General features: G+C 38.7%; 1 protein-coding gene across 1 annotated transcript; it reads right to left on the bottom strand.

Annotated features, from left to right (window-relative positions):
• LOC113051749 (CREB-binding protein-like) lies at positions 1-27,487 on the bottom strand. Its single transcript, XM_026215798.1, has 13 exons — positions 26,654-27,487; positions 19,627-20,261; positions 10,109-10,270; positions 9,027-9,270; positions 5,017-5,130; positions 3,570-3,803; positions 3,279-3,366; positions 1,807-1,944; positions 1,615-1,732; positions 1,326-1,494; positions 1,184-1,246; positions 529-653; positions 1-279 (listed from the first exon to the last, which is right to left on the bottom strand). Exons 1-13 carry the CDS (start codon positions 26,739-26,741, stop codon positions 16-18), a joined length of 2,442 nt encoding a protein of 813 aa, XP_026071583.1. The 5' UTR covers positions 26,742-27,487; the 3' UTR covers positions 1-15.
• Between the last annotated feature and the right edge of the window lie 169 nt (positions 27,488-27,656).

Genomic DNA, 27,656 nt, shown 5'->3' with positions numbered 1-27,656 from the left:
CTGGTTGGTTTAGTTCTAACTTTTTTTTATCTCTATGGAAAAACAGCCAAATAACAATGAAACCACGGTGAAGTTGTGACGTGTCTTTCTCCTCACCTGTGGGACAGTCTGTCCTGATTGCTGGGCCGGGTTTACATTCACATTCATGCCTCCGGCTGAGGTTGGGAATGGCGTCTGGTTCATGAACTGGTTCTGGTTGGGCGGCTGGCCCACCATGTTGTTAGGATGGCCTCCCATCATGGCTGGTGTCTGCTGCATCCGAGAGGGAGACATACCCCTCTGCAAAAGAATGGAGGGAAATTAGATTTGAGCCACAAAACTAATTTTGGCACAACATGACATGATAAAGCTATTGATCAATTTACTTATTAGTGAAATATGTTTTTGTTGAGGGAAATCCAAAATGGCACACAACTCAAGAACAATGTTGACTATAAATAACTTAAAACTAAGAAATACATTTAAATCTAACCAAAAATACACTGTTACAGTAAAATTCCAGACCTGGAACCGCATTTTGAAGCTCACCTGTGGAACGGCACCCATGCCCATCTGAGGAGGGTGGGTCATAGGGGACGCAGCCCGAGGAGCTCCCACCGGTGACTGGGACATCTGCACGTTCTGCATGGTCACGGGGTTGAACTGTCCCATTCCTGAACAACATGATGAATAAACACGTTAAAATAAAAAGGAGAAGAGCTTTGCTGTTCAATGGGAGATTGAAGCTTCTGAGTATTTTCTGTGCTACCAATATGACCTTCCCAGCTGCTTTGGACCCACCCAAGTCAACATGAAATGGTATTCCCATCCTGCTGTAAAGAATCCATTATAGAAGAGGTCCACACAACTCCGGGGGGTTAACAAAGGTCTTTGTATAGAAAAAATGGCAGAGGATTTCGATATAAGCCAAGAGGAAACTTGTTCTCCTTTGCTGTAAACAAAACTTGTTTCTTGCGAGACTAGCATATTCTCACCAGAGCTTACGCTACGTCATACGTTGGACACCACTCTCTCGTGAACGAGAAAGGAGATTAAGGTTTATAAAGTTGTAAATATGAATATACACAAACTCATCTCTTCACAAGGCCTTTACCCCCCTGAAGCCACATGGACTTCTTTTATAATGGATGGGTGTCATTTTTGAATGGTACTGTATGAGTGTATGCAGAATGAAAAACCATACCTTGAGGGACCTGCATCCGGGCCATCAACTGATTTGGCACATTGGACATAGGAACAGGTCCATCTGAGGAAATAAGACATATTTTGAGCCAGGGAAACACAACATCTAGAAGATCACAGCATTAAAAAACAAAACCACTAACTTGGAGGCCGGATGGCTTGTCCAGGTCCCATAGCGTTGGGCTGGGGAAGACCAGGCTGCTGAGGACCCTGGGGACCCATTTGGGGCTTCGACAGCCTGGACTTTCTCTTCTCCTCCAGCTCCTTCTGGATCTTATAGATCTTCTCAGCCAGAAAGTGGTAATACTCATCCTGATATTAACACAAGATATTAAAGGATATAAAACATTGGCCACCTAGTCCTTTCTTACAGTCACAAAACACGTCCTGAAGGAAGGTTAAAACATAGCATGAAAGGTTCAGGTGCTTTACCCTGCTGTTGGCAGACTCATACATGTCCCCTTCCACCTTGCGCGCATAAGCCACTAAGTTCTCCATGCGTCTGTCCTTCAGTGCTGCAGGGTCTGGGGTCGGGAATATGGCTTGAACTCTGCATGGAATACAGTGTTAAGAGAATTGGCCTTGACAAACCGTGATTATGAAATGACAACTTCTCCAACTCACAGCTTGTGCACTAGGTGGTTCCTCAAGTCCTGAGTGACGTGCTCGTGCCAGGGCTTCTTCATGCCAGGCATTGACAGCGGCGCAGCTGTGGGCAGGTTCCCCGTCATGCCCATGTTCGACCCGTCTGACATCATCTGACTGTGAGAGCAGGATTACAACATTAGTTTTCAAATCTCACATGGTAGAACTCATTCTCAAAAACATGCATTCAACAAGTCAAAAAGGAAAAACTAACAGGTGTGACTTAATTTAGCAGAAAATCAATTAAAAAAAAAAAAAAAAAATTATTTTAGTAGTTTTTGAACAAAGCAGTTCTTTGACAAAAAAAAAAAAATCTTCGATTTGTCCCTTTTATAATCTCAGATTTCAACATTCAACCTCTTATAGCTACAGAATTGCACATTCCACAATGACATTGCAGGGCTCCAGTCTACGATCATTTTTTCTGTCGGTGCGACTCATTTTTGTGAACGTTCACAATGATGCGACAACCACAAAGCCCAACTCGTAAGCACTGCCATTTCTGTTGCATTTGAGAAGCAACACACCGCAAACGAAAAGAAAGCGCGACATTTCAGCTGCACAGCTCCGACCGTTTATCAGCTCAGACCATGACGCAAACAAACTTGTCAGAGCTCAGAACAGCTGTACTCGGGAGCCACAGTTGATTTTGCGACACTGTTTCTGCACAGAGGCAACAGTGCTGCGAGATCCAGTGAGAAGCGTTTAAATTCTGCACAGAAATCTCAATTATAAACAGCACTGACATACGTCAGGAAACAAGAAGTGGTAACGCTAACTGTAAGCAGTTGTGGTAGAAATAGGCAAATGCATTATGTCATTCATTTCAGGGTTTGTACAACCTTTCGAGAGAGAAATTCAAGCACTTTTAAAGGACTTTCAGGACACAACTTATTTCCAACAGCTCTAAGATGATCCAGTCAATGTTATTTTTAATGGGATGAACAAAATATACTTTGTGGTAAACAAACACTTATGTAAAATTTACAAAACATATCAAATCACAATTATAACCAGTAGACAGCAGCAGAGGAGCACTTATTGCCTTATTAGTCATTCATCAATACTTTTTCTCTACATTTAAAAAAATATATAATCACTATTTTAAAATAAAATCATCAAGAAATCAGACTTTGTCAGAAATATACACTTTTCTTTTGTGTATGTAGTAAGAAAAGTCACAAACTTTTCTTCAATTTTCTACTAAATCACACATAAAATCACTGAAGTTGGTCAGTTCCATAAGCTAGAAAAATAATGGTACATTTTCTGTACATAAAAAGTAGATTTTGCACCTTTGTTAATAAAAGTAAATTTTAAATGACTCAAATGTTAGTCTGGAGCCCTGCATTGTTTGTTCTCTTACATTGCTAGATTCTGCAGATGACCATTTCTCACTCTGCAGTGTGTGTGAGAGGTTAAAGGTGAGGGGTGAAGGTGAAGAGACTCACTTGCTGAGGGATGAGGGGAGAGAGGAATCAGTGTGAAGGCTCGTCTGATCGGTCATACCGTTACCGCCGATGTTCATCTGGTTAGTGCCTGAAGATGTTGATGGGAAACCAAACAAGGGTTACACACAGATACGAGCAGCAGGACATTTGAGTGCATACTGACAGCAGATGCAAGAATGACAGCAGCTTTCAAGGTTAATAATGAACATGGAACGTTGACTTGTTTGCAATAAATATTCAGCTCTTCCTCAAAAAACACTTTTTAAGTTCTTTGCAAACTGATGTGGATACCTAATGCAGAAATGGAGCGCATCTGCTGCTGCTGGGTCTGTGTGGGCTGCTGTCCTGGGACCTGCGTCTGTGGAGCCGGCTGGTTCCCGTACGGGAGGCCCAGTGCTGCGTACGCCCTCTGCATAGAGCTGGGGTCTATGTGTGTGCCGCTGCTCATGGCGGGTGCAGCGGGTTGACTCGTGCCCACGGGGCCCAGCGGAGCCTGCATGCCAGTGTTAGGAGAGCTCAGCATCGCTGCAAACAGCAGAAACAAATATCTGTTGAACTAAATCAATCTACTTTTAGTCATATATTCAGAAAGTTTTTATATATCATTTACCTGATTTACATATAATTCCTAAAACAATGGTGAAAATGTTTTTGCTTTTCTGGCTGTTGACATAAAGAGGTATTCAAATGCCCTATGCTTTGTCTAATTTGTCAACAAAATGAAAAAATGTTGAACCTGACTTAATGCAATGTTCAGATTTTTGTTCTATAGGTGTATGGAAAATTAGTGCATGAATATTAGATGATGCATCATTTGCATATTTAAACTTAACATTTAAAAAATCTTGTAATACAAAAAAAATGTGCAATGTAATAAATCAACTGGGGAAGTGTGGTTATGTCTATCAATTTATTTTTTAGTCATCTGGGCTGTCTTAAAACAAAATACATACACTACAATAATTATTTCTATTAGGAATAAGTGGAATCTTGGAGTGATTACACTGAAACAAGACTGTGGAAAAGCCATTTTGCAAACATTGAGCTCTCTGAGTAGCGGCGGAGAGCAGAACTGCACGAGACACTGAGAGAACGTGCTTCTGTTGCCACTACAGGGGGATTTAAACGAGTCAGCCATCGGCTGTCCAATCAGAGAGCAGGAGATCTGTGTCCAGGGGTGGAGCCCCTCCCCCGCGGTGTCAGATTACAGTCCCGCTGCCTGCCGGAATCCGCAGCTGGTCTCATGCTTTCACACTGAGAGCGCAGCCGAGCTGCTCGCACGACCTACAGGTGGCAGCACTCATCTGAACGGATCCCGTATCTCAAAGCATGAGATGCAAACACACAATCAGTAGAGGAACAAACCTGCGTTCATTTAAATAATTTTCGCTTTTTCTATACTTTCAAAATTTTGTATTAGGGCAGAAAGGATGATTTTCATGAGTGTATTATCTTTTTTGCAAATGCATTTAATTGTAAAAAAATCTTAATGGCCCTAATAAGAGACTAAATATATAAGCAATACATGTTCAGTTAACTGTGAGATGCAGTCATTAATTGTACCAATTAAATCACATGATAGTTTTGATGCAACTTTTTTTTTATGCAATGTTGCCATACAGTACTGTTAAGTATAATCTTTATCCATAATATATGCTCAAAATCCTGCTTGGAAATTAAACTCAAACAGAGAATGCATCAGAGCGGGTGGTTTATTTTAAACAGGAGCATGACTTACGCTGCTGGTTTCTCTTGTCACTGGCGTTTTTCAGGGGCAGACAGACGGGGCAGTCGTGCCGAGTGCAGTTCTTCCAGTGCGAGATGATCTGTCTAGAGGAGGCGCAGTGAGCCACTGTAGAAACAGAGGGAAAATAAATCAGAAAAACTTTGATATCCTGCAAGGACAAGTAACACTACTGAGCAATTACAACCTGAACAAAACTGAGGAATAATAATCTCCAAAACACATTCAGAAACTAGAAGAAAACACCACCCATGTCTATGGTAACTTCCTAAACTATAAAATGATGTCAAAACTATGATTTGTACAATTTCACAAGTTTTATAAAATACTAAACATTAAATTTCAACCATTATGCATATTATATATAATTTGTGTATAGAAAAATAGTAGGCGGGCGGAATGAAAATGCCAATTCACTCCCTGATAGAGCACTTATGAAAAAACTTAAATACAGCAGTTACACTGTACACAAAGCAGGACTGAGCTTACACACACCTCTGTATGATGCCTAATACTTTTTCTGAACACTGTCAGTATCTTCCAGATATACTTTCATACAAAAAAACTACTTCCCAGATTTGCACCAATCACATGAATCGGTTGTTTCAACATAGTAACGGCAAATTTAGAAAAGACAGACAACATTGTTTGCAAGTAAACAAGTGTTTTGTTTATGTTACTGACCCAATTCAAAGGAGCCTGACAGTAAGTTTGTATTAGGGCTGTCACTTTTAGTTCGAAAATCGATTGCACAATCGATCGGACCAACCAAAAAAAGTTTCGAAAATGAAAATAGGGAATCGATTTTAACCAAATATGTACAGTATTAATTTTAAAATAATTAAACAATTAAAAAATATAGATGTAACAAAACTCACAACCAAGCAGAAAAAAAAAATGTAGAATTCCGAGAGTGCAGTAGTGTTGTCAAAAGACCCGGTACTTTGGTAATAAAAAAATTAAAATGTGACAGTACCAGGTTTCTTTAAGTACCTGTAGTACCGAGGTCCCCTTCAAACCCGGTTCTTGACGCATACAGCTCTATGATTACCGCGAAGCAGAAGACGCGGACGGAATCTCAAATCACATGTTCTGCGTGTCTCTGTGTGAATTAATGAATGGCAGAGACGTGCGGGTTTGTTTACTACATAGCAACCCTCTACATTGCGAGTACATCACTCGCATATGCGACTAAATCTTCCTTCTGGCGACTAAATGATGTCTAATATTAGCCAATGGCTAATAAATTCTCAGATTTTACTCGCCATTTTGTGAGTTGGAGGATAAGTATAAGTTTAGCTCAGATATATGTTCACTCGCCGAACACTCTCTGACTGAGCGCTTTAAAGTTTCACTCAGTCAGGCGATCTGTGTGATTCAGTTCATCTCAATGGATGCACAGCGCACCTGTGTTTACCTCTAGTGTGAAGGCACACAGATCGCTTTCGCTTTCTCTCACACACGCAGAGACCGAGAGAGAGAGAATTGACGCACTACATTTAAACTATCCTCTGTTGTATTTTCCTGTCAAAATAGTGGCATATCTATGGAAATCTTCAGTTTTTAAGAATAGCTGGGTTTTCCTTTAACGTTAGTGTGTTGAGTTAATGCGCAAATGGCAATCTCATTGGCTGGCGCTCACTTATTATCGTTCGTACTGATTTCAGCAAATCAGTTCGAGCGGATGCACAAAACCTGATTAATATTCATGAATCCAGCAGCTAATTAATCCTTAGTAATCTTTAGTGTGTTTTTATAGTTCTTCTTATTAGAATTCGTATCAGTATTATCTTATCAGTATTTTTTTCTCACCAGTATTTTTTTTTACAGAATCACTGAATGACAAAAAAAAAGCACCACCACCATTCCAGTTGAAATGTTCAGTTAAATTGACTAATATGCATTTAAACATGGTTATCAAGTTTACTTCTAATTACTAAAGTTCTAATTATATATCAGTCTGGCGAGTAAACTAAAATATTTAATGGCCAATGGCAATTCAATTGCAGAGGTGTCCGTAGAGAGCTGTCCGTAGAATGTGTTCAAATTTCATTAATTAAAAGACAAATAAAATTTGGGTGAAACTTGTTAACTGTTTTTCATAATTGTATTACTTGTGTATAAAAAAAATAAATAAAAAAAATAAAAAATAAAATAACCTTTAATCACAATTTTAAATAAGTTTAAAGAATGGCATTGGTTTTATTTTTATTGATAAAAAGTGTGTTTTTTTATTTTTTATTAGCATATTGTGTTTTGCTTTGGTACCGAAATTGGTACCGAGAACCGTGGATTTTCACTGGTATCGGTACCGAATACTGAAATTTTGGTACCGTGACAACACTAGAGTGCAGTATGCGTTGCGAAAGCTAGACAGAAAATACCAGCAATTTTACGCGCCTATAAGACCCAGTGACGTCGAAAGCGACCTCTTATGCTGTGTTCACACGCGAAAAGAGCGCCTGGCGCAAATTATTTCAATGTTAAGTCAATGTAAATATGCGTTTATGCGTGTCTGGAGGTCTCGCTGCATAGTAGACGTGAATTCACCTCATTCGTGCATCTAGTTACAGGAGATTCTGAGTTATGAAAAGGACCATTGCAAGCTGACAGCGACCGGTAATACCCACTCCTTGTGCAGCTGTACCTGAGTGTCCCTGGGACATCAGTGCGGTCGGAGTGCGTCTTCTCAACAGCTGGACATACAGTGAATAAAAAACGCTCTGCTCTGGACTCCGAATATTGTTGATCGACTTGTTTTCCTGTCCAATAAATTTGTAATGGCCCTAGCCTTTTTGCGCGTTTCATGCCTGCCTAGTGCCGCCTAGCCTAAGTGTCGGTTACGTTCAATACAAAAACACACATGGCCTGTTATCATGTCCATTTAAAGTTTCATTTTTGAACAGTTGTTTGAAATGTGATTGAATCATTATTTAAAATAATCTTGGAGATTTTTGAAATGCCTAAATCATAAATGGAGCCGGGTTGAAGCCTGCAGTGAAGTTTTTCTTTTGTTATGGCAGCCGTCCACTCTTCATATATTTTTTTCCGAGAATGTTGCACTCCCGTTGCTGTTTGTTATTTTGCATGAAACTTCATGCCAATTAATAAAAAATATTGCTGACTTGTGCGTTTCCAGTGGTCTCTTTACGTTCGTCCGTTATTTGATGTTGAAAAAGGAAACGTCTTTTTTTTAGACATGGAAAATCGATTTTACAATCGATTCAATGAACACTTATGTCTTAAAAATCAAAAAAGATTTTTTCACAAAAGTGACAGCCCTAGTTTGTATTAACTGTTTTATCTACTAACAATCAAAATTCCAAGTAAACAAAAATCACATTATATTTTACAAGTCAGCACAGATATACAGAATTCGTGTCACACTGCACATTTCCAGTGTAGAGTGGTTCATTATAATGGAAGCAAAGTAGCTTAGCGACAACTTGGTTGTTATTTAAACATGTTTCCATCCCAGTTTCTGCTGGATGTGTGTGAAATGGTCCAGATTGGGTGCAGAAAAATAGCTTATTATATTAAGGTTTCTAGACATGGTTCAGGTCCCTCCAGCAATGCAAGCCAAGCATTTAAAAACAACAAAGCAGTCAGGTTCATCTTAACAAGCACAACTAATAAATCAGACAAAACACTACTGATGCACAAGAGAGTTTTTGCCAATGTGAAAGCATGTCAAGGAATAAACCGAGTTTCTATGTTCCAGACTCCTTCATACTTAGACAGTGAGACCACAAGAGCCATGAGTGACTTCCCAAGTTTACATGAAGCCTGAGTGAGCGGCCAGACAGTTTAACAACGCTGAGATGTACAGTCACCACTGAAATATGGTTGTGGATAAACAGAGATGGAAGGAAAACAAAAGCACTTTCAGATCAACTAACACAATTTCACATGACGGACCACGATTTCTATAAAATTCAGAGCTTGGGGTAAAGTGCTGGACTCTAGTTATATATTAACATTACTGGTCTGATTTGGCCTCTCACCTTGGCAGGACTTCCCCGCCTGGCAGTGGGTCATGTGGTTGAGGACGTTCTTCATGGTGCGGCAGTGGGGAAGGGCGCAGGCGCGCACATCGCCGTTAGCCAGCTCTCGCCGCTGGCACTTGTGGGCGTGGAGCAGCAGGACCAGCTGCTGCTGGATCAGTTTGCGCTTCTCTGGGTCGGCCGTGGGGCCCGTCGACACCCCCTGTCCCGGGACCATGCCCACCGAGGGCACCTGCTGCTGCAGCTGGAGGGAAGAGTTTGGATTAAATAGAAGCTCCATTTCAGTTATTATACAAAAAAAAAAAAACTTTAAAAAACAAACAAAAAAAAACAAACTTGGCTTCAAGAACACAATTTATATAACATTTCTTATTTGTAAATTTTGCAGCCACAACTTGATAATATTCAGAAATATTATTGCAATTTAAAATACCAGTTTTTTTAATTTAAATATATTTCTGAATGCACAGACACTATTTAACTGAACAGAGATGACATCACTGAATTCAATGATGAACTGCCTTTAACTATCATTTTGCATTATTGACACACTGTTTCCTAATGAATGTTGTTCAGTCGCTTTGACGCAATGTATTTTGTTTAAAGCGCTAAATAAATAAAGGTGATTTGACTGAACGTAATTCATGCCTGTTATGCAAAGTGAAATTTCCAGCAACATTATTTTAGTTTTTAGTGTCACATGATCCTTCAGAAATCAATTTATGTATTTATGCACCATTTAATTAATGTATTAAAGAAAACATGTACTGACCCCAACTATTCGGTAAAAAAAAAAAAAAAAAAAAAAAAAAGCAAGTTACAATAAATATACTTTGTGGACCCATTTACACAATGCTGGAGCAGCCGGGATTAATTTTCAGCTATGGCTGTTCAATCACAATTTTATGCTTCATTCAGTCAGTTCATCCACTCTTTATGTCGTATTCTGTCGCGTGTAAACATGCACTTCAATTAGCTCTTCGAATAAATAAATCACTGCTGAACAGAAGTGTGACGCAGAGACAAAAGAGGCCTGAAGTGTTCTGTTCTGGAACTGGAGCCAGCTGTGGAGGGTTACTCACCAGATTTGGCACGCTGGAAGCACCCTTCAGGGTGGGCTGGAGGCTGTTGGGAAGAGCTGCCTTGTTCTGGATCTGAGCGTTTAATCCAGCGCTGGACATCTGCGGGACCGAACCCTGCGAGTACTGCTGCCCGAACGGGCCGTTAGCGGTGGCAAGACCCATCTACAGAGGAAAAAGAAGACCATCAGCGCCTGTGAACCTCACTAGATCTCAAGCACTTCACCTAATGTTCATGAAACAGTGGCTCAAACGGCTGCCAGTGTAGCATTTCAATTTAAATTCATCGAGAGCGTTCAAGACATTACACAAGCACGAGGTCCTGCTCTCTGTCAGTGTAGCGTAGACGCTGTCGAGCCAAACATTCATAGGTCAAAGTGTACTAAAAGATACTGTCATCAGCTGCTCAGCGACATATTTTCTCCTATACCAGTTTAATGCACAAGTAGGGATTGGTATGGAGTTCAGTACTTTTTAGGTACCGACCAAATTGCCTCTATACCACTGAGTAACAAAACATTTCTTGTCGCTATGAACCAAATTTTTATACCTAAGGGGTTAATCTGGTCAATGTCAGTGAGCCAATAAGCACATAGCATGGTTAATGTGCCTAAATCATGTGCTGGTGGAGAGGTATCCTGGAATAACACTAGTTTACGGTTCTGCCCCAAGACGTGGTTCACACGTGAGGCTGTAGTGTGTAAGCGAAGGCTACATTTACACTAGTGCGATTTTATTTAAAACAGCATTTTAAAATGAAAAGGATCCTCATCCATACTGGCATTTCCACTGAAAACCGAAAAGGCATGTTACTTGACCATTCGTGCACACTGTAGCATCATGAGATCATCATATTTTTAGGATTGCTACTACGCTTTTAGTCAAAACTCATTTTAAACTACCATTGAGTGTTTGTAATAATTTCCAATTGTGATCTAATGTGTTTTTAGCCATTTAATGTTGCTGAAATATGATAAATGTAGCCTTTTATATCAAGCTAATCACTACACCTGCTTGGCATTTCTCATGCAAACACCCAGTATTATGAAAATAGGCAGAATCTCACAAAAAACATACAAATCAAATACTGTCACAATTGTGTGTTTATCAGCTTCATGTTTCATCCGTGGAAGTGTTTGCCTGGGTCTCTTATGCACAGAACTGAACTGAGAAGTGAAATAGAAATTCATTATCAGACAGGGTGGGTTATAAACATGTAACATAATTGACAAACAACCAATAAGCTTCCTCTTAGTCAGAACAGAAATCACAGAAGAGAAAACCCAGGCAGACAGCACTGGAAACAGCTAATGCTCATCAGTAAATCAGTGCAAAATTAATAGAAATGATGATCGTCTAAGCTAGTGTAAAAGTAGACTAAAAGATATTGAGACTGAAAACTATTTGAACATTATGAAAAATAGTGGTACTGATTTATTTGTTGTGCTTTTTTGTTTCTTTGTGCAGTGGCTCAGGAGTGGCTCAATGTGAAGAAGCTGAAAAAATAAAACCAAAAAGTGCTTGAGGTGATTCATAATGTAATCTTGTTTAAAACAGATTTTTATAAAATTGGTATTGAAAAAGGATCGTTCAGGAACCAGTATCACGGTATCGAAATGTTTGAACAATAAACAGCTCAAGTTACTCCAAAGGAATCCACAAGTATAAATAATTTTCTGATATCATCCACCAACAGAAATACAACGGAGCAAGTTCATCAGATGATTAACCATTATACATTATGGAGCTTTTTTTTTTCTTTTTTTTTAAGTAATGCATTTACATCACATTTATTTCTTTCTTTTGTTAAGAAACATGCATGGATGAATATTTCACAATATGATAACATGCATTAATAAAAAAATTTGAATGTTAATTTCACATCGACTTTAACCCATCATTTACTGCTACATAATTAAGTGCATGTAGAGGAATAACTGCATTAAACCCGAGTTACTTGGAGCACTTTTCAGCAATGCTTTCACAGTATGGTTCTGCAGCGGAGCACCAGATCAGAGCTCCTCCAGCGGCGTGTGTAAACCGTCCCATCCCCCACCATGACTAACACGAGCCCGCAGCCATTAGCTCTGCACGCGCCGCTGCTGAACGTGCCACACTGAGGAACTCCCTGTCCTGAGCAATACACATCTCTGCTGCCAGACGCTCTCCCGCTTCCACTCTGACACTCGGCCAATGATGCCATTACAACAGCAAGACATAAATCCTCTCTTCCACAGTCATTTGACTTTTCTAACTAGCAACAACCATAAACACTTTGGTGATTTGGCTTTTAATGTTTTGTTGTTTATTAAATACACACAAAAAAAACATTATTTGACACTGAAAAATCCCTCAACACAAAGACAAAACACAATATGGCAAAATACTGCAGATGTATCATTTTGAAAAAGAATTGCCGTAAATAAAAATTTGTGTGAAGGCAAAATATTTTTCCATACACACATTTCACAACGGGTTCAACTTGTTTAATGTGAATTTAATTCATTGACAAACACAACCTTGCTTGGACTGAACCAACATTTTGTGTGAGCTACTGACAATAGACTATGAACCTTTAGCCCGTGAAAGTTTGGGCTGCAGTTGATGTACAATAACTGATATATACATTATGAGTTCTAACCTATATATTAAAATCAGGAAGTAATGTGATGTTACATACAAGAAGAAAATTTAACGATAAGGAAGAAAAATGTAGGAGACAAGAGTTATAAATATGGCTGTCAAATGATTAATCGGGATTAATAACATCCAAAATAAACATGGGTTTACATAATATGCACGTGTTTACGGTGTCTTTATTGGGTATATAAATACACACACATGCATGTACACATAAGGAATATTTTATATTATATTTGATATATATATAATTATATTTGTGTGTCATATATATATTCATTTACTTAGGGGTGTAACAGTTTTAGTCTGGCTTCAAAAACGTAGACAAACCAGACACTCTTTGCAACTGTTATAGCACACGAGCGCAGGTAAGACCTGAACAGCACACATTGCTATCTGTGTGTGAACTAAACTCATTCAGGAGCCAGAAGATGTGAATGAGAACTTACACGCCATGGGAAGATGTGTGTGCAATCATCTAAGGCACACAAACCCACGTCTCAGACAGCGTGCAAATACGGAGTTCTCTTTCAAGACTTGTGCTTACTGTATTTTTCAGACTATAAGTCGCACCCAAGTATAAGTCGCATCAGTCCAAAAAAAATTTATGACGAGGAAAAAAAACAAAGTCACATTTAATTATAACCAAGAGAAAACATTACCGTCTACAGCCGTGAGAGGGCGCTCTATGTTTTCAGGGAGAGGCTACAGGAGCCCTCTCGTGGCTGTAGATGGTAATGTTTTCTCTTGGTTCATTTCTCTGTTCATTTCAAATTAATTTTGATAAATAAGTCGCACCTGACTATGAAAAAAAGTGCGACTTATAGTCCGTAAAATACGATAAATGAAAAAATTCACACGAAAATGATGTCAACATGCCTGTCTTGGTGAGTATCCTAGCAGACTTGTGTGGTGTCCGAAATTGCATACTTCTACTATATAGTATGTGAAAAACAGTAAGTGAGCTGAGCAGTATGTCCGAATAAATAGTATTCAAAAAAACTCTAGGAGAGAAGTACCCAGATGACCTACCGTATTTTCCGGACTATAAGTCGCACTTTTTTTTCATAGTTTGGCTTGTCCTGCGACTAATAGTCAGGTGCGACTTATTTATCAAAATTAATTTAACATGAACCAAGATAAATGAACTAAGAGACATGAACCAAGAGAAAACATTACCGTCTACAGCCGCGAGAGGGCGCTCTATGCTGATCAGTGCTCCTGGAGCCTACACTAAGCAGCACAGAGCGCCCTCTTGTGGCTATAGACGGTAATGTTTTCTATTGGTTCTTGGTTCTAAATAAATGCGACTTATAGTGCAGTGCGACTTATATGTTTTTTTCCTCGTCATGACGTATTTTTGGACTAATGCAACTTATAGTCCGAAAAATATGGTACTATGTCCTGTGTGTTTCTGAAGAGCGCATTCAATGAACACTTTACTATCCCATGAGACCACTGGAGAGAATTTATGAATGGAAGAGAAGCAAGGCAATGGACTAGGTCTGGGTGATATGATGATATTATTGTATATCGACAATGTCTCGTATGCATGACAATGTCGATTTCAACAGCCAGGTAACAGACAACTATTGACATTCGGTGGGTGGATGTGGGCAGCACATTCAAATCATGTAATGACGGTGGCAACTTTAACATTTGAAAGGATATTATGGCAAAGTCATTGCTTTCTTTATTCAAACTGACTTTTTGACATGAAGAATGAAAGCTATATCATACACTTGTAAATTATGAGCTAGATCACCACTTATCGACACTAGGGGGGTGACACTACACCTAGCTCACGAGATGAGACAAAATACAGATACTTGGTTCACTAGAACGTGACAATATTTTAATACTATTTTTAAGAAATTTTAATTACAAAAAGCAAAATCCAGTTGTATTTAGAAATATTTTAACTAATCTAAGGCTTTAACTAATTATTTTTGTAATCAAGTAATCAACTGATTATTTTGACAACTGAGTAATATGATATTTTTTAGTAACAAACCAGGCTTCAGTATTACTATTTATATATAAACTAACAATGAGGCAATAATAATTGGCTCAAATAAAATATAAAAACCAAGTAATTACATGATTTTATTGAACAGCGTTGTTAAAATACATAATATAATATGGCAATACATGATATGAACATAAAACAATGTACTGAAGTTGGTTAACAAATATCTGCAAAGTGTGCCAACAGCGTTGTGCTGTTTAACTTGACAGTGTGATTAAACCATGTTTAAATACATTAAATTTTAATATTTGGCCACAGGCACAAACTGAAATCACGATGTACAATACATGGCATGTTTAGACATAGGTTGATGTATTCTCCTGTGTTGGCAAAGGTTTATAAATGATTTGCGTTACAAATCTGGTGAGATAATGCACACTGTTTTTCCAGATGAACGTTAATTCACATTCACAGCATATACAGAAGAAGAGTTTAGCCCCTTTCACACATAGTCTTCACTGGTAAATTACAGGTAAGTTACCTAATTAATAGATAATGTGTGAACAGGACCTTTTCAAAAATCCCATACCGATACCGATTTTTTACAAACAAATTGGCCGATTCCGATACCGATTTCCGTTTTTTTTTTTTTTTTTATCTTTAAGCAACAAACAAGAAAGAAGGAAAGTGTGCATAAACAAGATGTTTATTTGGTATTTAATAGGCCAAACTGGCTTTTGGCTATTGACAACAATAACTGCAACCATCTGAAATTAACAGCTACATTACAGACATCAGCATTTAGCTTTTTTTTTTTGATTTGGGTTGAAACTACATAGTACTGGCCTTAAATTTAAAGATTAACTGTAACCATGTGAAACTAAAGGCAATAACGGCATAGTTCTACAATCCAAACAACACAATCAACACACATTCAATAAGATATTTCTTGATCACCATTCAGTATTTTAGTTTTTAAATTTGGTTTTAAATAAAAAAAAAGGTCTTTACCAGTGTCTTTATTTACAGACTAAATAAAAGTATGCTATATAAATAGATTATTCCAAAATGTTAAAATCAAATAATGTTGGTGCGAATAAAACAAAGATGCAAAGTGTTTTCATTCATCCAATAAAAAAAAAAATTAGGACAATGATTCACATCTATATTTTTTTCACTTGAGCAAATGAAAAATAAATAACTATTCTCTCAAGTAAAAAAATATAGATGTGAATCATTACCCTAAATTTTTTTAATTGGATGAATGAAACACTTTTTCTCAGTGTGCTACAGCAGGTGATTTTTAAATCAAATTAAGTCGATGTAATTTTTTAGGTAAAATAAAAATAATCATCCAGAACTGTCGTTTACTTCTGGCTTGTCAAACGTGTATGCAAGTTCCACTTTACAAAAAAAAAAAAAAAAAAAAATTTGTGTCACAGTTTAGTCCCTTTCGTTTCTCATCCAACACGTGAGAAGTTGATCTGAACATCTCTTCACGGTCTACTCGTGTTCAGGGCTTGGACCGGTAACAGTAAGCTCGCGCAGCTTCAGGACTTCCGGAAAAATCGGCCTAAAGAAGACCAAAAACCGGCCGATTGCCGATCGCGTATTTTAAGCAAAAACCGGCCGGTTCCAATTTATGGAAGGTCAACCGGTGCATCCCTAATCATTGGTAGGCAAGCTTTAATGGGTGGTTAAATTTGCGGTCTGGCGTCGACTGATCATTGCAAACCTCATTTTGATGCAGGCTATATAGACCACAAACAAACTGAAATCTTTGTCAAAAACATGTTTATTGTATGAATTTTAGGTGACAAGAAAAAAAATTAGGTACTGTTACACTGTTTTACTTGCATCTACCGCTAGGTGTCAATGCAACCTACAAATGAGAGAGCGTTTACTTTGCTTTCTTGGGTTGTTTCCTTTGAAAAACTGTTTGATTTGAGAGACAAGTGTTCATTGAATCAACTGTAAAATCGATTTTGAATGTCTAGATACGTGTGCCCCCCCATAAAAAAAAACACCTGGACGCGCTCCGAGAAAAGGTCATTAAAATCAATTTCCTATTTTAGTTTCAAAACCTGTGTTGGTTGGTCCAATCGATTCATGCAAAAGATTTTCGAATATAAAGTGACACGGTCACGGTTTTAGACTAGATGGGAGAAGAGGTGAGAAAAAACTTTGTGCCAAGTTAAAAGTGGTGTTGAGCTGTTTTAATGAATTTTTTAGATGTATAATGGTGCCCGAACCTGTATGACTTTGAACAGTGGCCGCGAACATTTTTTTTACTGCAGCCACAGTCATTACCAAGTGCAAACCATTGACTCTGACAGTGAATGAGAGTCTGAGACGAAGCGAACGCACGGGCCATAGTGTGACATCTGTTAACCAATAGTGTAAACAATACTTACTATAATATAATTATATAAGTCGGGGAAGCTGTGGTCGGGGAAGTCGTGGCATAATGGTTAGAGAGTCGGACTGGCAATCGAAAGATTGTGAGTTCTGAGTCCCGGGCCGGCAGGAATTGTAGATGGGGGGAGTGCATATACAGTTCTCTCTCCACCTTCAATACCACCACTACTTAGGTGCCTTTGAGCAAGGCACTGAACCCCCAACTGCTCCCCGGGTGCTGCAGCATAAATGGCTGCCCACTGCTCCGGGTGTGTGCTCACTGCTCTGTGTGTGCGCACTTCGGATGGGTTAAATGCAGAGCACAAATTTTTGTATTAGAAAAAAATTGGTCGGTCTTAACGCAAATGTACAACCGGCAAGTCGGTCGGCCTAAAAGCAAAAAAATAAAAAGATAATTGAGTCTGTCCTAAACTGACAGGGTCGGTCGGGTTAAGGCAAACAAGAATATTTTTAAGGATGGCCTTAGGGGTAGTCTCTAAGATATCATGATTGGATCCAATATCCTGACACACATCTAATTTCTTTCTTAGTGGTTCACGTTTACTTAAGACATAACTGACTGTTTTTGAGAATACTTGCCAAGACGGGTATTTGAGACACTTCAGAATGTTTTTGTTAAATCGCACGGTGCATACAGAACACAATGAATGGATTTGTTGTGTGTGTCTTCTTGTGCTTGAATGCTTTAAAATCGCTTGAATGTTCAAATTGAAAAGGTGTATGTCCATTAATATGCAAAATTATGCAAAAGAGGAATCAATTTGGGGCTTGTACATTTTGGGTCAGTAATCAGTATCTTGGATGCAATTCCACAGTTAGGACATCTTTATATATAAAAAAAAAAAAAAAACAGCATGCATGATTTCTTCACAATAAGACCAATAAACATGCATTAAAAAATCAAACCGGTGAATTATTTCATGTCGACATTAAAGCAGCAAGTTATGACCTTCCTGATTCTCATGCTGAAATAGAATAAATCAGTTCAATCTACTGACAGGCATACAAATACTTCCTCTGCAATATAAACAGAAAAGCAATATCTCACATTTCACCAACTGCACATACATATCACACCACCCAGCTGTTAAATTAATTCGTTATATTTTCATTTGATTAAAGACGTGGTTAAAATGTCAACTTTGTTATTAAACTGCTAAAGATTAACTCATTAATTTGTTTAGACATTATGAAGATGGACTGGATAATTCTATAAACAGAAGTCAGAATTAGTGAAACATCTAAAGCAGATTTCCTCTGTGCAGCTATAGGTCAGAGCGAGCGGACAGCACAGACACGAGTGTTGGCACTCTGCTGTGGACTTCACCTGCACTTGTGACTCTCATAATCTGTGTGCAATGCAAACACACGCCACACTGCCGACAGCACATCTATTCACCTCAGAACAAACACCGCAGATATGGAAACCCGAGATCACTGGCAGCCTGTGTGATGTTATTCACAATATTTCAGTGGCAAACTCCACAGACTGGCAGATTTCTCAATGTGAACCCAACATCTCATCCAAGAGCGTTCGCTGGTGACACCAGCACAATGAGAGTTGAAGACTGGTTTCCGATTGGTTTCCTGTAAAACCACAACAGTCAGACACATGCGATAGCCACAACTACCTTTCTGTGCAATCTTTCCTTCACAGAACTGTATAGCGCAAGCTGGCATAGATTAAAACACCGTATTGGTTCAGTTCATCATTTGTTAGAATTTTCTTTTTCATTCTTGAAGAAAGAATAAATAATTTACTTGTAATATACTTAACGCATCCATTCATGTAAATGTAAGCAAATGGACAATGAATTAAAAGATTAAACAAACTACTGTGTGTTTAGTTCTCCCATCTGCAAGCATTTAGGCAGATTTCTGTCCTGATTCAGATGAGGCGACTTTTCACAGGAGAAAGCAATATTGCAAACAGAGGACTCATGTTTTAGTTAATGTCTTGATGAATTAACGATGGATTTGCTTCACAAGATGTTCACTGATGGACTGGAGTGCTGTGGATTATTGTTAGGTTTTTATCAGCTGTTTGGACTCTCATTCGACGGCACCCATTCACTGCAGAGGATCCATTGTTGAGCAAGTGATAATTATAACAAAATTACTATAGCGGAGTACCACTGCAATATTAACCAAACCAAACAAAAAACAAACGCCAACTACAATCATCTGAAGCACAATGTTTCAGACAGAATATCCAAATTACCAGCCAAAATAAAAAAAAGTGACCTATTAACTACCTTTAAGTGTAAAAAGCTTATATTTTTAATTTCTTATTGAATCATATATGAGGGTTGCAACCGTCTTTCAGCTTGTCACAGAAATTATACATTGAAACTTAAAAATAAACATACACAAAGCTGGTTGAAACAAACAATTTCTTTATCTGCATTCATGTTAGCTTACCTAACCATTAAACCTAACCACACTGAAAAATTTTTTAGGATGCAAAACTTCAAAAGTAGCAGTGTCGAATTACCTTGTTCATGTTTCCAGCTTGCTGGGGATTGATGGCATTGTGTGTCCCCATCTGTGGTGCACCCTGGGTAAGCGTCTCCGCCAATACACTGCCAGAAACGTTGACCCCTTGTCCGCCGCCTGGTGCTCCCTGCATGGCCTGACCCTGGTACTGCATCCCTGGAGCTGCCCTGCCTCTTCCGGTCGGCCCCATCACACCATTCATCATCTGCCCCTGCGGAGCCATGTTCTGCCCAATGAGTCCATGAGCCTGGTTGTTATTGTTCATCATGGCCGGATTGAAACCTGCATTGAGGCCCATACCCGGACTGTTGTTGCCGGAAGGGTTGCCGACTTGCTTCGGAGGTTGGGTCTGGTGACCGGGTGAGCCCTGACCCATGGGACTCTTCCCCAAGGCACCCAGTTGGCCACCCATTCCAGACTGTGGACTGTGGTTTCCAGCCAGACCAGAGCCGCTTCCTGCCTGCAGGAGCTGGGACAGCTGCCTGTGCTTGGCAGCAGCGTCCGGGACGGTGCCCCCCATCCGGCTCCCCACCCCTCCGTCTCCATTAGAGGGCATGGACATCAGCCCCAGGTCTCCGTTGGGTATCAACTCATCTGGAAGATCATTCTCCAAGTCGAACAAGGACACGAAGTCTAGAAAAAGAGCAAAAAGGGTCATCGTACCATTAATTAACCAACATACAACTCCGAAATAAAGTAATTTATGAGTTTGATCAAAAAATGTGCCAATATTTGACCAGTTAACTTGACACTACATTGACAAATGGCCCTTGAAGGGATCGACTCATCAATACTCAACTCTATTTCAGTTTTTTTTTGTTGGTGTTGTCCAATATTTAGTGAGTCTAGTAAATTGTGTATGTCTCAATTGCTATTATTATAAATGGAGATAAATATGCATAAGTAATGCAATTTATTATCATTAGGTTATCCTGCTATTAAAACGTTGGCTTCGGCCCATCAGTCATCAACTTTGTTTTGGTTTGAAAACTGCGTGAGGAAGTTGACGCTGTTGTAATGTCTCAGCAGGAAGCACTCAGATTCATGGCTAAAAATAAGAATCACTCCAGCCGCTCATCTGTTACCCTTCGCGCCCCCTAGTCTTCAACAGCTGCATGTTAGTCTGGTCTACCTCTTCACCACTGAAACCAACACAGCCAGTCATATGTAAAGCCAGCAATGACAGAAGAACAGCGGCGCTTATGTTTTAGGGTTAAAATAAGGAAAATCTGACTAGCATTCCAACCAGACACCGGATAAAAGATAATGTACTGTGAACTGGCCTGAATTAAATGCACATATTAATAAACTGTATAATCTGATTGACTGTAAAATGCATAAATCATCCATCAAATGCATAAATGTATACAACTACAAAAATGACACTTTCGAAAAGTGCCAATTGCAAAACACGTTCAGGCATTTAAAAAAGATCCAGTTGGAGCACTGGTTCTGAAGTTATGAATGTTTGCCCCTATAAACAATGGCTAAAAATAGACAGGTCTTAGGTCTTAATCCACTTTTAAGAAATTATTACAGTAAAAACAATACTTATGGCATAAGACTCAGAAAACCCTGTGTACAAAGACCAACATTTAAAATCCTGTTTAATGACACAATCAAAGCATCTTAAAATGCATGCACCAAGTCATAAAAAATAGTTTACTGGTATTGGTATTGAATGAGCTAAAAGTTGTGTGAGAATGTGGTTTGAAGGTGCTCCTTAAAAATGTGCTCCTAAAACTTTTATAACACTATTTTTTTATAAGAATATATTAGCAGAATATATTAGCAACTTTATCGCTATCTAGATTTTTTGTAAATAAAACCATAAAGGGAGAGTTCACTCAGAAATTTTAATTTCGGTCAACAAATACTCAACGGATGTTGTTCCAAACCCATAAGACTTTCACTCACCTTTGAAAGATATCATTTATAATAATTTCGGTCTCTCAGTTCAAAGTCCACGCAAACAAAACTTTGATACTTTACGTTTTATGTCTGTGTAACAACATAAGGGAGAATATTTGATGACATTTTTGGATGAACTAGCTCTTTAAAAGTTGAATAGTTTTAGAAGACTAGTGTAGGAGTAATATGGACCACTTTTATGATGCTTTTTATACACGGAAATACAGATTTGCCAGTATAATTGTCGAAAATTCAAGGAAAAGTCTTAAAGATTTAGAACAAGAAGATGGCAAGTAAATGATGGTTTTCTTTTTTTGGTGTAAGCAAACAAGCTTAAATATCTGTCATTATATTAACTGTAATAAATATCATGTCAGCCTAATTGTCTACATCAGGTTCCATAAAAGCACCGTGTCCTTGAATCCAGGCAGTTGCTCAAACGGCATCAGATCTCATCTGCTTTCTGATGTTCTCCCCAAAGCATCCTTTCCCAAATCAGTCATGCTTCAGCCAAGACGTTAAACCACACAGCGAGCCGTCTGCCTCAAGCTGGTGGAGGGCAGCATTTACACGCTTGGCTGTGTTTGTATGTACACTAATGCAAACACGGCTGGAATAAAAGCGCACCCACGGCTGCCACACGCTCACAATAACTAGAGGAGGAACACCCAGCTGGCAAACAACACACCCACTGGAACCATCTCTGACAACAGAAAACGGCAACAAAAAATAATGTGGAAAACAAAAAGACCACAAAGACTTTGACAAAGCCACAAATTAGCATGCATACTGGAGGACACGCGCGTGCATGTGTGCCGTTCTCACCCCAGCGGCCCACATTACAGTTACACTACAGTGGAGCGCACTTAATGGAGGAGACGTTCACACATGGACCGTTTACTGACGAGTCTTCAGCAGCACTGTAAACTATTGATTGTTTTGAGTTGTGAAATTTACTAGCAAATTTTGAGTGAAAATTGTTTCAAAGGAAATCCTAAACCAGATTTTTTTTTCCAGTGTATGCCTAATCTTGCAACTAAAGAAAGATTATTTAGTGAATTATGATAACATTTGTCAAGCAGCATTACATGCAAAAAAAACACCTCAGACACCTTAACTAATGCTGGGTTAAAAATACTGATTTCTCGATTTTAACCGATATTGATCATTAAGTCCCAAGAATCGATCTATGCTGTTTTCAGTTGATGTGTGAACAAATTAATTAACTTAATTTTACTTTATTTGTAGCACCACTCCCATCCAATTAATTGTAAACATATGTGTGATTTATTACTTTTCAAATTAAACAAAAAGTCTTAGCCTATATCAATTAAAAAATAAATTTCACAGTTTAGATTTTTATAATGCATCATATTCTTATTGATCCACCAGTTCACTTTTTCAGCTCTGCATTTTTGCAGAACACAAAGACTCTGAAACGTGCAGCGCTTGTGTTTATTAATCATCGCCTTTTGAACTTTAATTGTCACATTAAGCCAAATCACAAATTCTGGACTTTCCGTCCCCAAATTTAAGACCTTCTGAAATCATAAGACGTGGGAACCCTGTAAGATGAGGGAACAAATCAATAAATTAGGAATTAATTCTTAATTTATGATCACTAAATTTTTCACCCCTTTCAAATCATGTCGCCCCACGTCTCCAAAAAAATTCACTTGATGTGCCTTGTCTAACCAAAACTGTTGAAATAGAATTTGGAGAGAAATGAAGTCAGAAACCCATGATATTTCTATAAAATAATTTGATTAGTTTAGACTAACAATGCTTACTGTCATTTTGGAAAGTAAAAAGAATATGGTATCATTTATTTATTACCACAGTAAGAGATGCAAAAACAGGGATTAAGTGAATTTTACTTACTGAATTATTTACATTAATACATTTTTGAAAATTTGCATCCAACCCACAAAACAGAACACGAAACTTAACAGCATTGAACTGTTAACATGTTAACATGCAAAAGCATGGTCGCGATACAACACTTGCCTGCTAACCAATTATTTGTCTTAGAAACAAAGCTTTGTACCTCACTTGAGTGATAATATTCTCAAAAACATGTTTCATGTGATCAACAGAGGAAGAGATTCACTGACCGCAAAACACAGGCCCTGCGTTTGGGATCATTTTATTTTAAATGGCGATAATATCAATCACAAACATTGCTACTGCATTTCAAAATACAAAGAGCACCACGAATCCATTTAAAAAGGTGCATTCAGCAGTTTCTCAGACAGATAGAAAACTGCCAACAAACTCCATTTAAAGTGAAATGATCCCAAATGAAACTACTGCACGTAACTACTACTAACTGAAACTACTCATCATTTTTATTAAATGATCATCATCACATCAATTAATTTTACAATCCTGCCATTAGCCTTTTATTCAGACTAAAACCCCATTCACTGGGTTGAGGAAGCTGGCGTTTAAGGAGGCATTTGCTCATCACGTCACGCTATAAACCACTGCAATAGATGCATTCTGCAGAATTCAGGTTAAAAATGTATTAATCAAATGATCATTCATTTAAATGAGGACTGATCATGGAAGATGACATCCCTACTATACATCCAACTGAATCAAGTATAGTACTGAATCACAAGATTGCAAATCAAAATCAAAACTAATTGTGAAGTTCGTCACAAAACCCAGTCCTATTATCAATCGCCCATGACTCTCTAGCATCAGTCACTGCTTCAGCACAGCAGGCACCGCTGACGTAACCATCAGTAAAGTCTAGTTTAGTGTCAAATAAACTTTAGCGTGCACTTTAAGATGCATGTTAATCCAAGAACACGGCAGACAGGAAGTAACGGATCTCTGCACGCAGAGCTGTGGAATTTCCTCATGTGAGTCTTTAGTTATGCTCTTAAACAAAAAACTACTTTCTGCAGCACAAAACAACAAATCCACTGAAATCTGGAAAGCATGCTGGATTCAGCTTACTGAAATGACCATGTTTGTCTTCATCTCGCCTAGCGCCTGTCATCATTTTTAACAATTTTACATTTTCTAGAGAGTGAGTGATGCTTTTCTGTGCAAAACTCATGGTCTTGATGCTGTGATGTGGGTGGCTGCTCCTATAAGCATTGACTAGAAAACCCATCCATTCATAATTACAATCCTACACGTCCAAACACTAAAGCATGCATCTAATATTTGTCTAATACAATGAACTGCTCAATCACAGTAAAACACACTAAGTCTTGAAATGCCACGACACTCAAAAGATATGAAAAGTCACCTGCAGGATGACTTTATATTTAACATTTAAAGTATTACCAAGACAATGTATAGAATATTTATAAATTATATAATATACATAAAATTCATATAATAAAAAAAAATTCTAACCCTTAAATAAAATGCTAAGAAAAGACTAAATCTAGATGTATTCCTGAGTGGCTTTGAATGTTGAACAAAGCGTGGCCTTCAAGTCTAAAAGACTGAGAATCACCGCACTGAAGTCTCTGTATAACAGTGATATTCAGCTGACTGAAACCTCAACAGACGTCGCACGAAGACTTGCACGCGAAACAGTGATGAAAAGAAAACTTCTGCTTTCCTTGAGACTGATGTCAATTGTCATTGCACTGATTACAGCAGCCCTCCACATCTGGCAGAGATATCAGAGTCAGAGTCATTACACTCCAGCAACACTAACACAGTCAGCAGTTGAACAACTTCAAGTCTCCATCAGTCCAAGTGTAACAAACATCGACATTAGAGATGATCGGTATGTTTTATAAAGATATTTAATGATAATAAAACTCCAAATATTAAATGCAAAGCAACCACATAAACACATAGGTTGCACATGTTAAAATGCACAGATTCAGTGCATCCCTGCTTGCAGACTGACCCTCACATTCTGGAAATAAGGGATTTTGAAGGAACAATCAGGGACTGTAAGATCATCACATAGACCAGGTTTTGAGGTGACGGTTTTATCTGATCCCAGTTACTTATGGGACAGGTAAGTGTCTCACCTGAGCCTGGATTGACCTGACGGGACAGAGGGCTAGAGGGAGACCTAAACACATTGTACCAATATTCAGCCTTTTCAACTGGTTATCAGTTTTTAATAGCGATTAAATGTGACCATTTGACAAATATCTACAAATCAACAAACCAACAAGAGCATATAGTGCAAAATATGCAAACTTAAATCTAAATAACAGTCACTCATTCTTAAGTGGAAATATGCAGCTGTAGATTTCTTGATCATTTAGATCATAAAATATTTTATTAATAAAACACTTGTATGCATTTGGTTTGTGGTCAACCATATCTAGATGCATTATTATCTCAAAGCCATTTTGACGATTTCAGAAATAAAACAGCTCTGCATTAGTTATTTAAGAAAATGTATATATGACATCCAGAAAAATATATATTTTAAGGATTTTAACACATTTCAACTTAAACTTTTATTATTTTATTTTATTACTTGATATTAAAATTATCAGTACATGGCACCACTTGAGCGATATCTAAAACAATTGTAAAAAAAAAATAAGTTCAAAAATAATTATCTCTGTTTTTTTTCAGAAACAAGTGGCTTAATCATTAAGACTTAACACAAATAGATTAAAAATAAAAATCAGACTCATAAGGACTAAACTAACTCAGCATAAACAACAATATCAATACTTTTAAATAAATATTTATAAAGCATTTGTTTTATTGTTGCCTTACGATCAACTAGTTATTATTGTGTGAACTGTACGGTTCTGCATTTCAGTTTTCTGAAATTAAATGAATCTCTAGCAGGACCTGGACCTGTTCTGTGAGGGTCTGAGTGTCTCTCCTGAACTGATCGATCTCTGGTGGGACAGGTGAGAGATTTGTACCCTTGAGACTTACCTGGTTTCTCACAGGACAGGTGGGATCTCTACCTGAACCCTTCCTGCGATGTTTCCCATTGAACATGAGAGAGGAGTTTCACTTGATCTACTGGGTTTCTGATCGGACATCCGAGCAAAGCGTTACAGAACACAAGCCCTGGTCTAAGAGAGATCTCGTCCGGATCTGAACTAGATCTCTGGTGTGAGCTCTGAGGTGTTTTTGGGACTGACAGGTGTGACTCTTACCTGGAGTATCGGAGGAGGACAGCGCAGGTGAGTTCAGTTTGGGCCGCTTCGCGCTCGAGGGACCCATATCCAGCAGATTATCAGCCATCGTGCTCTCTCGCCTCACAACAACAAAACACGAGAAAACAACAAATGCGTCTTCCGAGGGCCCGGGAGGGGGACAAAGCGAAATAAATCAAATCAACCCTCGGGTTTCTCAGTTATTATTCAGCGATCAGGGGCCAGTAATTAACAGATGGGGCTCAAACGCGGCTCGACAGCGCCCCGCTCCGCCACCGCCATTCACCCCATGATAATCCAACACCCAAAACCCGCATAATTAACCTTAACGATCACCCCGAACCCCGCAGAAATAAATTACATCATCGTTAAAACCGACAAACAACCGACGAGGGGAGAAAAAAAACATCAAGTCCAGATTCCTTCAAGCGGCTCGCGTTGGTCTGTTCAATTTCTGCGAATAAAAATAAAGACCCATGTCCGTCCCGTATCGACCGATCAGTAAAGTCTAGAAATATAAAAGAAAAATAAGAAATAATAATATTTTAATATAGGCGAGTGGCACAGGAGCGCCGCTCGCGCTGAAGGGGGAAATCAGATATACGGGGGTTTTCCAGCCGAGCACAAAAACGGCTCCATTACGCTGATATTCGCCACAAAGATCCGCGATTCGGCCCGAGGCTTGTCTTTTCCGTCGCGGGGAAGCTATTCGGGCCGATTCCGATGGAGCCGGGCGCGTTGAAAATAATATAATGCTCTCCCGAAATCCTGACGCTCGTCCGCGACAAGATGGCGGCTGTTGATTCCTTCGATACAAAAAGTTTTTTTTTCTTTTCCAGCCAGACTGTGGAGGGGGAGGGGCTGCGCGGCCACGCCCCTTACGCAAACGCGCACGTCACGCGGTCGTAACCAAAACAGCCGCTAGAGGGCGTGGTTTACATTTAAATTGCAAAGTGTACCATACCACAGTTAGTACTCTAATCTAGTACAATAAAACACTGAT

Source organism: Carassius auratus, chromosome 3 (assembly GCF_003368295.1).
Source record: "Carassius auratus strain Wakin chromosome 3, ASM336829v1, whole genome shotgun sequence".
Taxonomy (NCBI): domain Eukaryota; kingdom Metazoa; phylum Chordata; class Actinopteri; order Cypriniformes; family Cyprinidae; genus Carassius; species Carassius auratus.
This window is presented reverse-complemented; position numbering and strand designations above follow the sequence as displayed.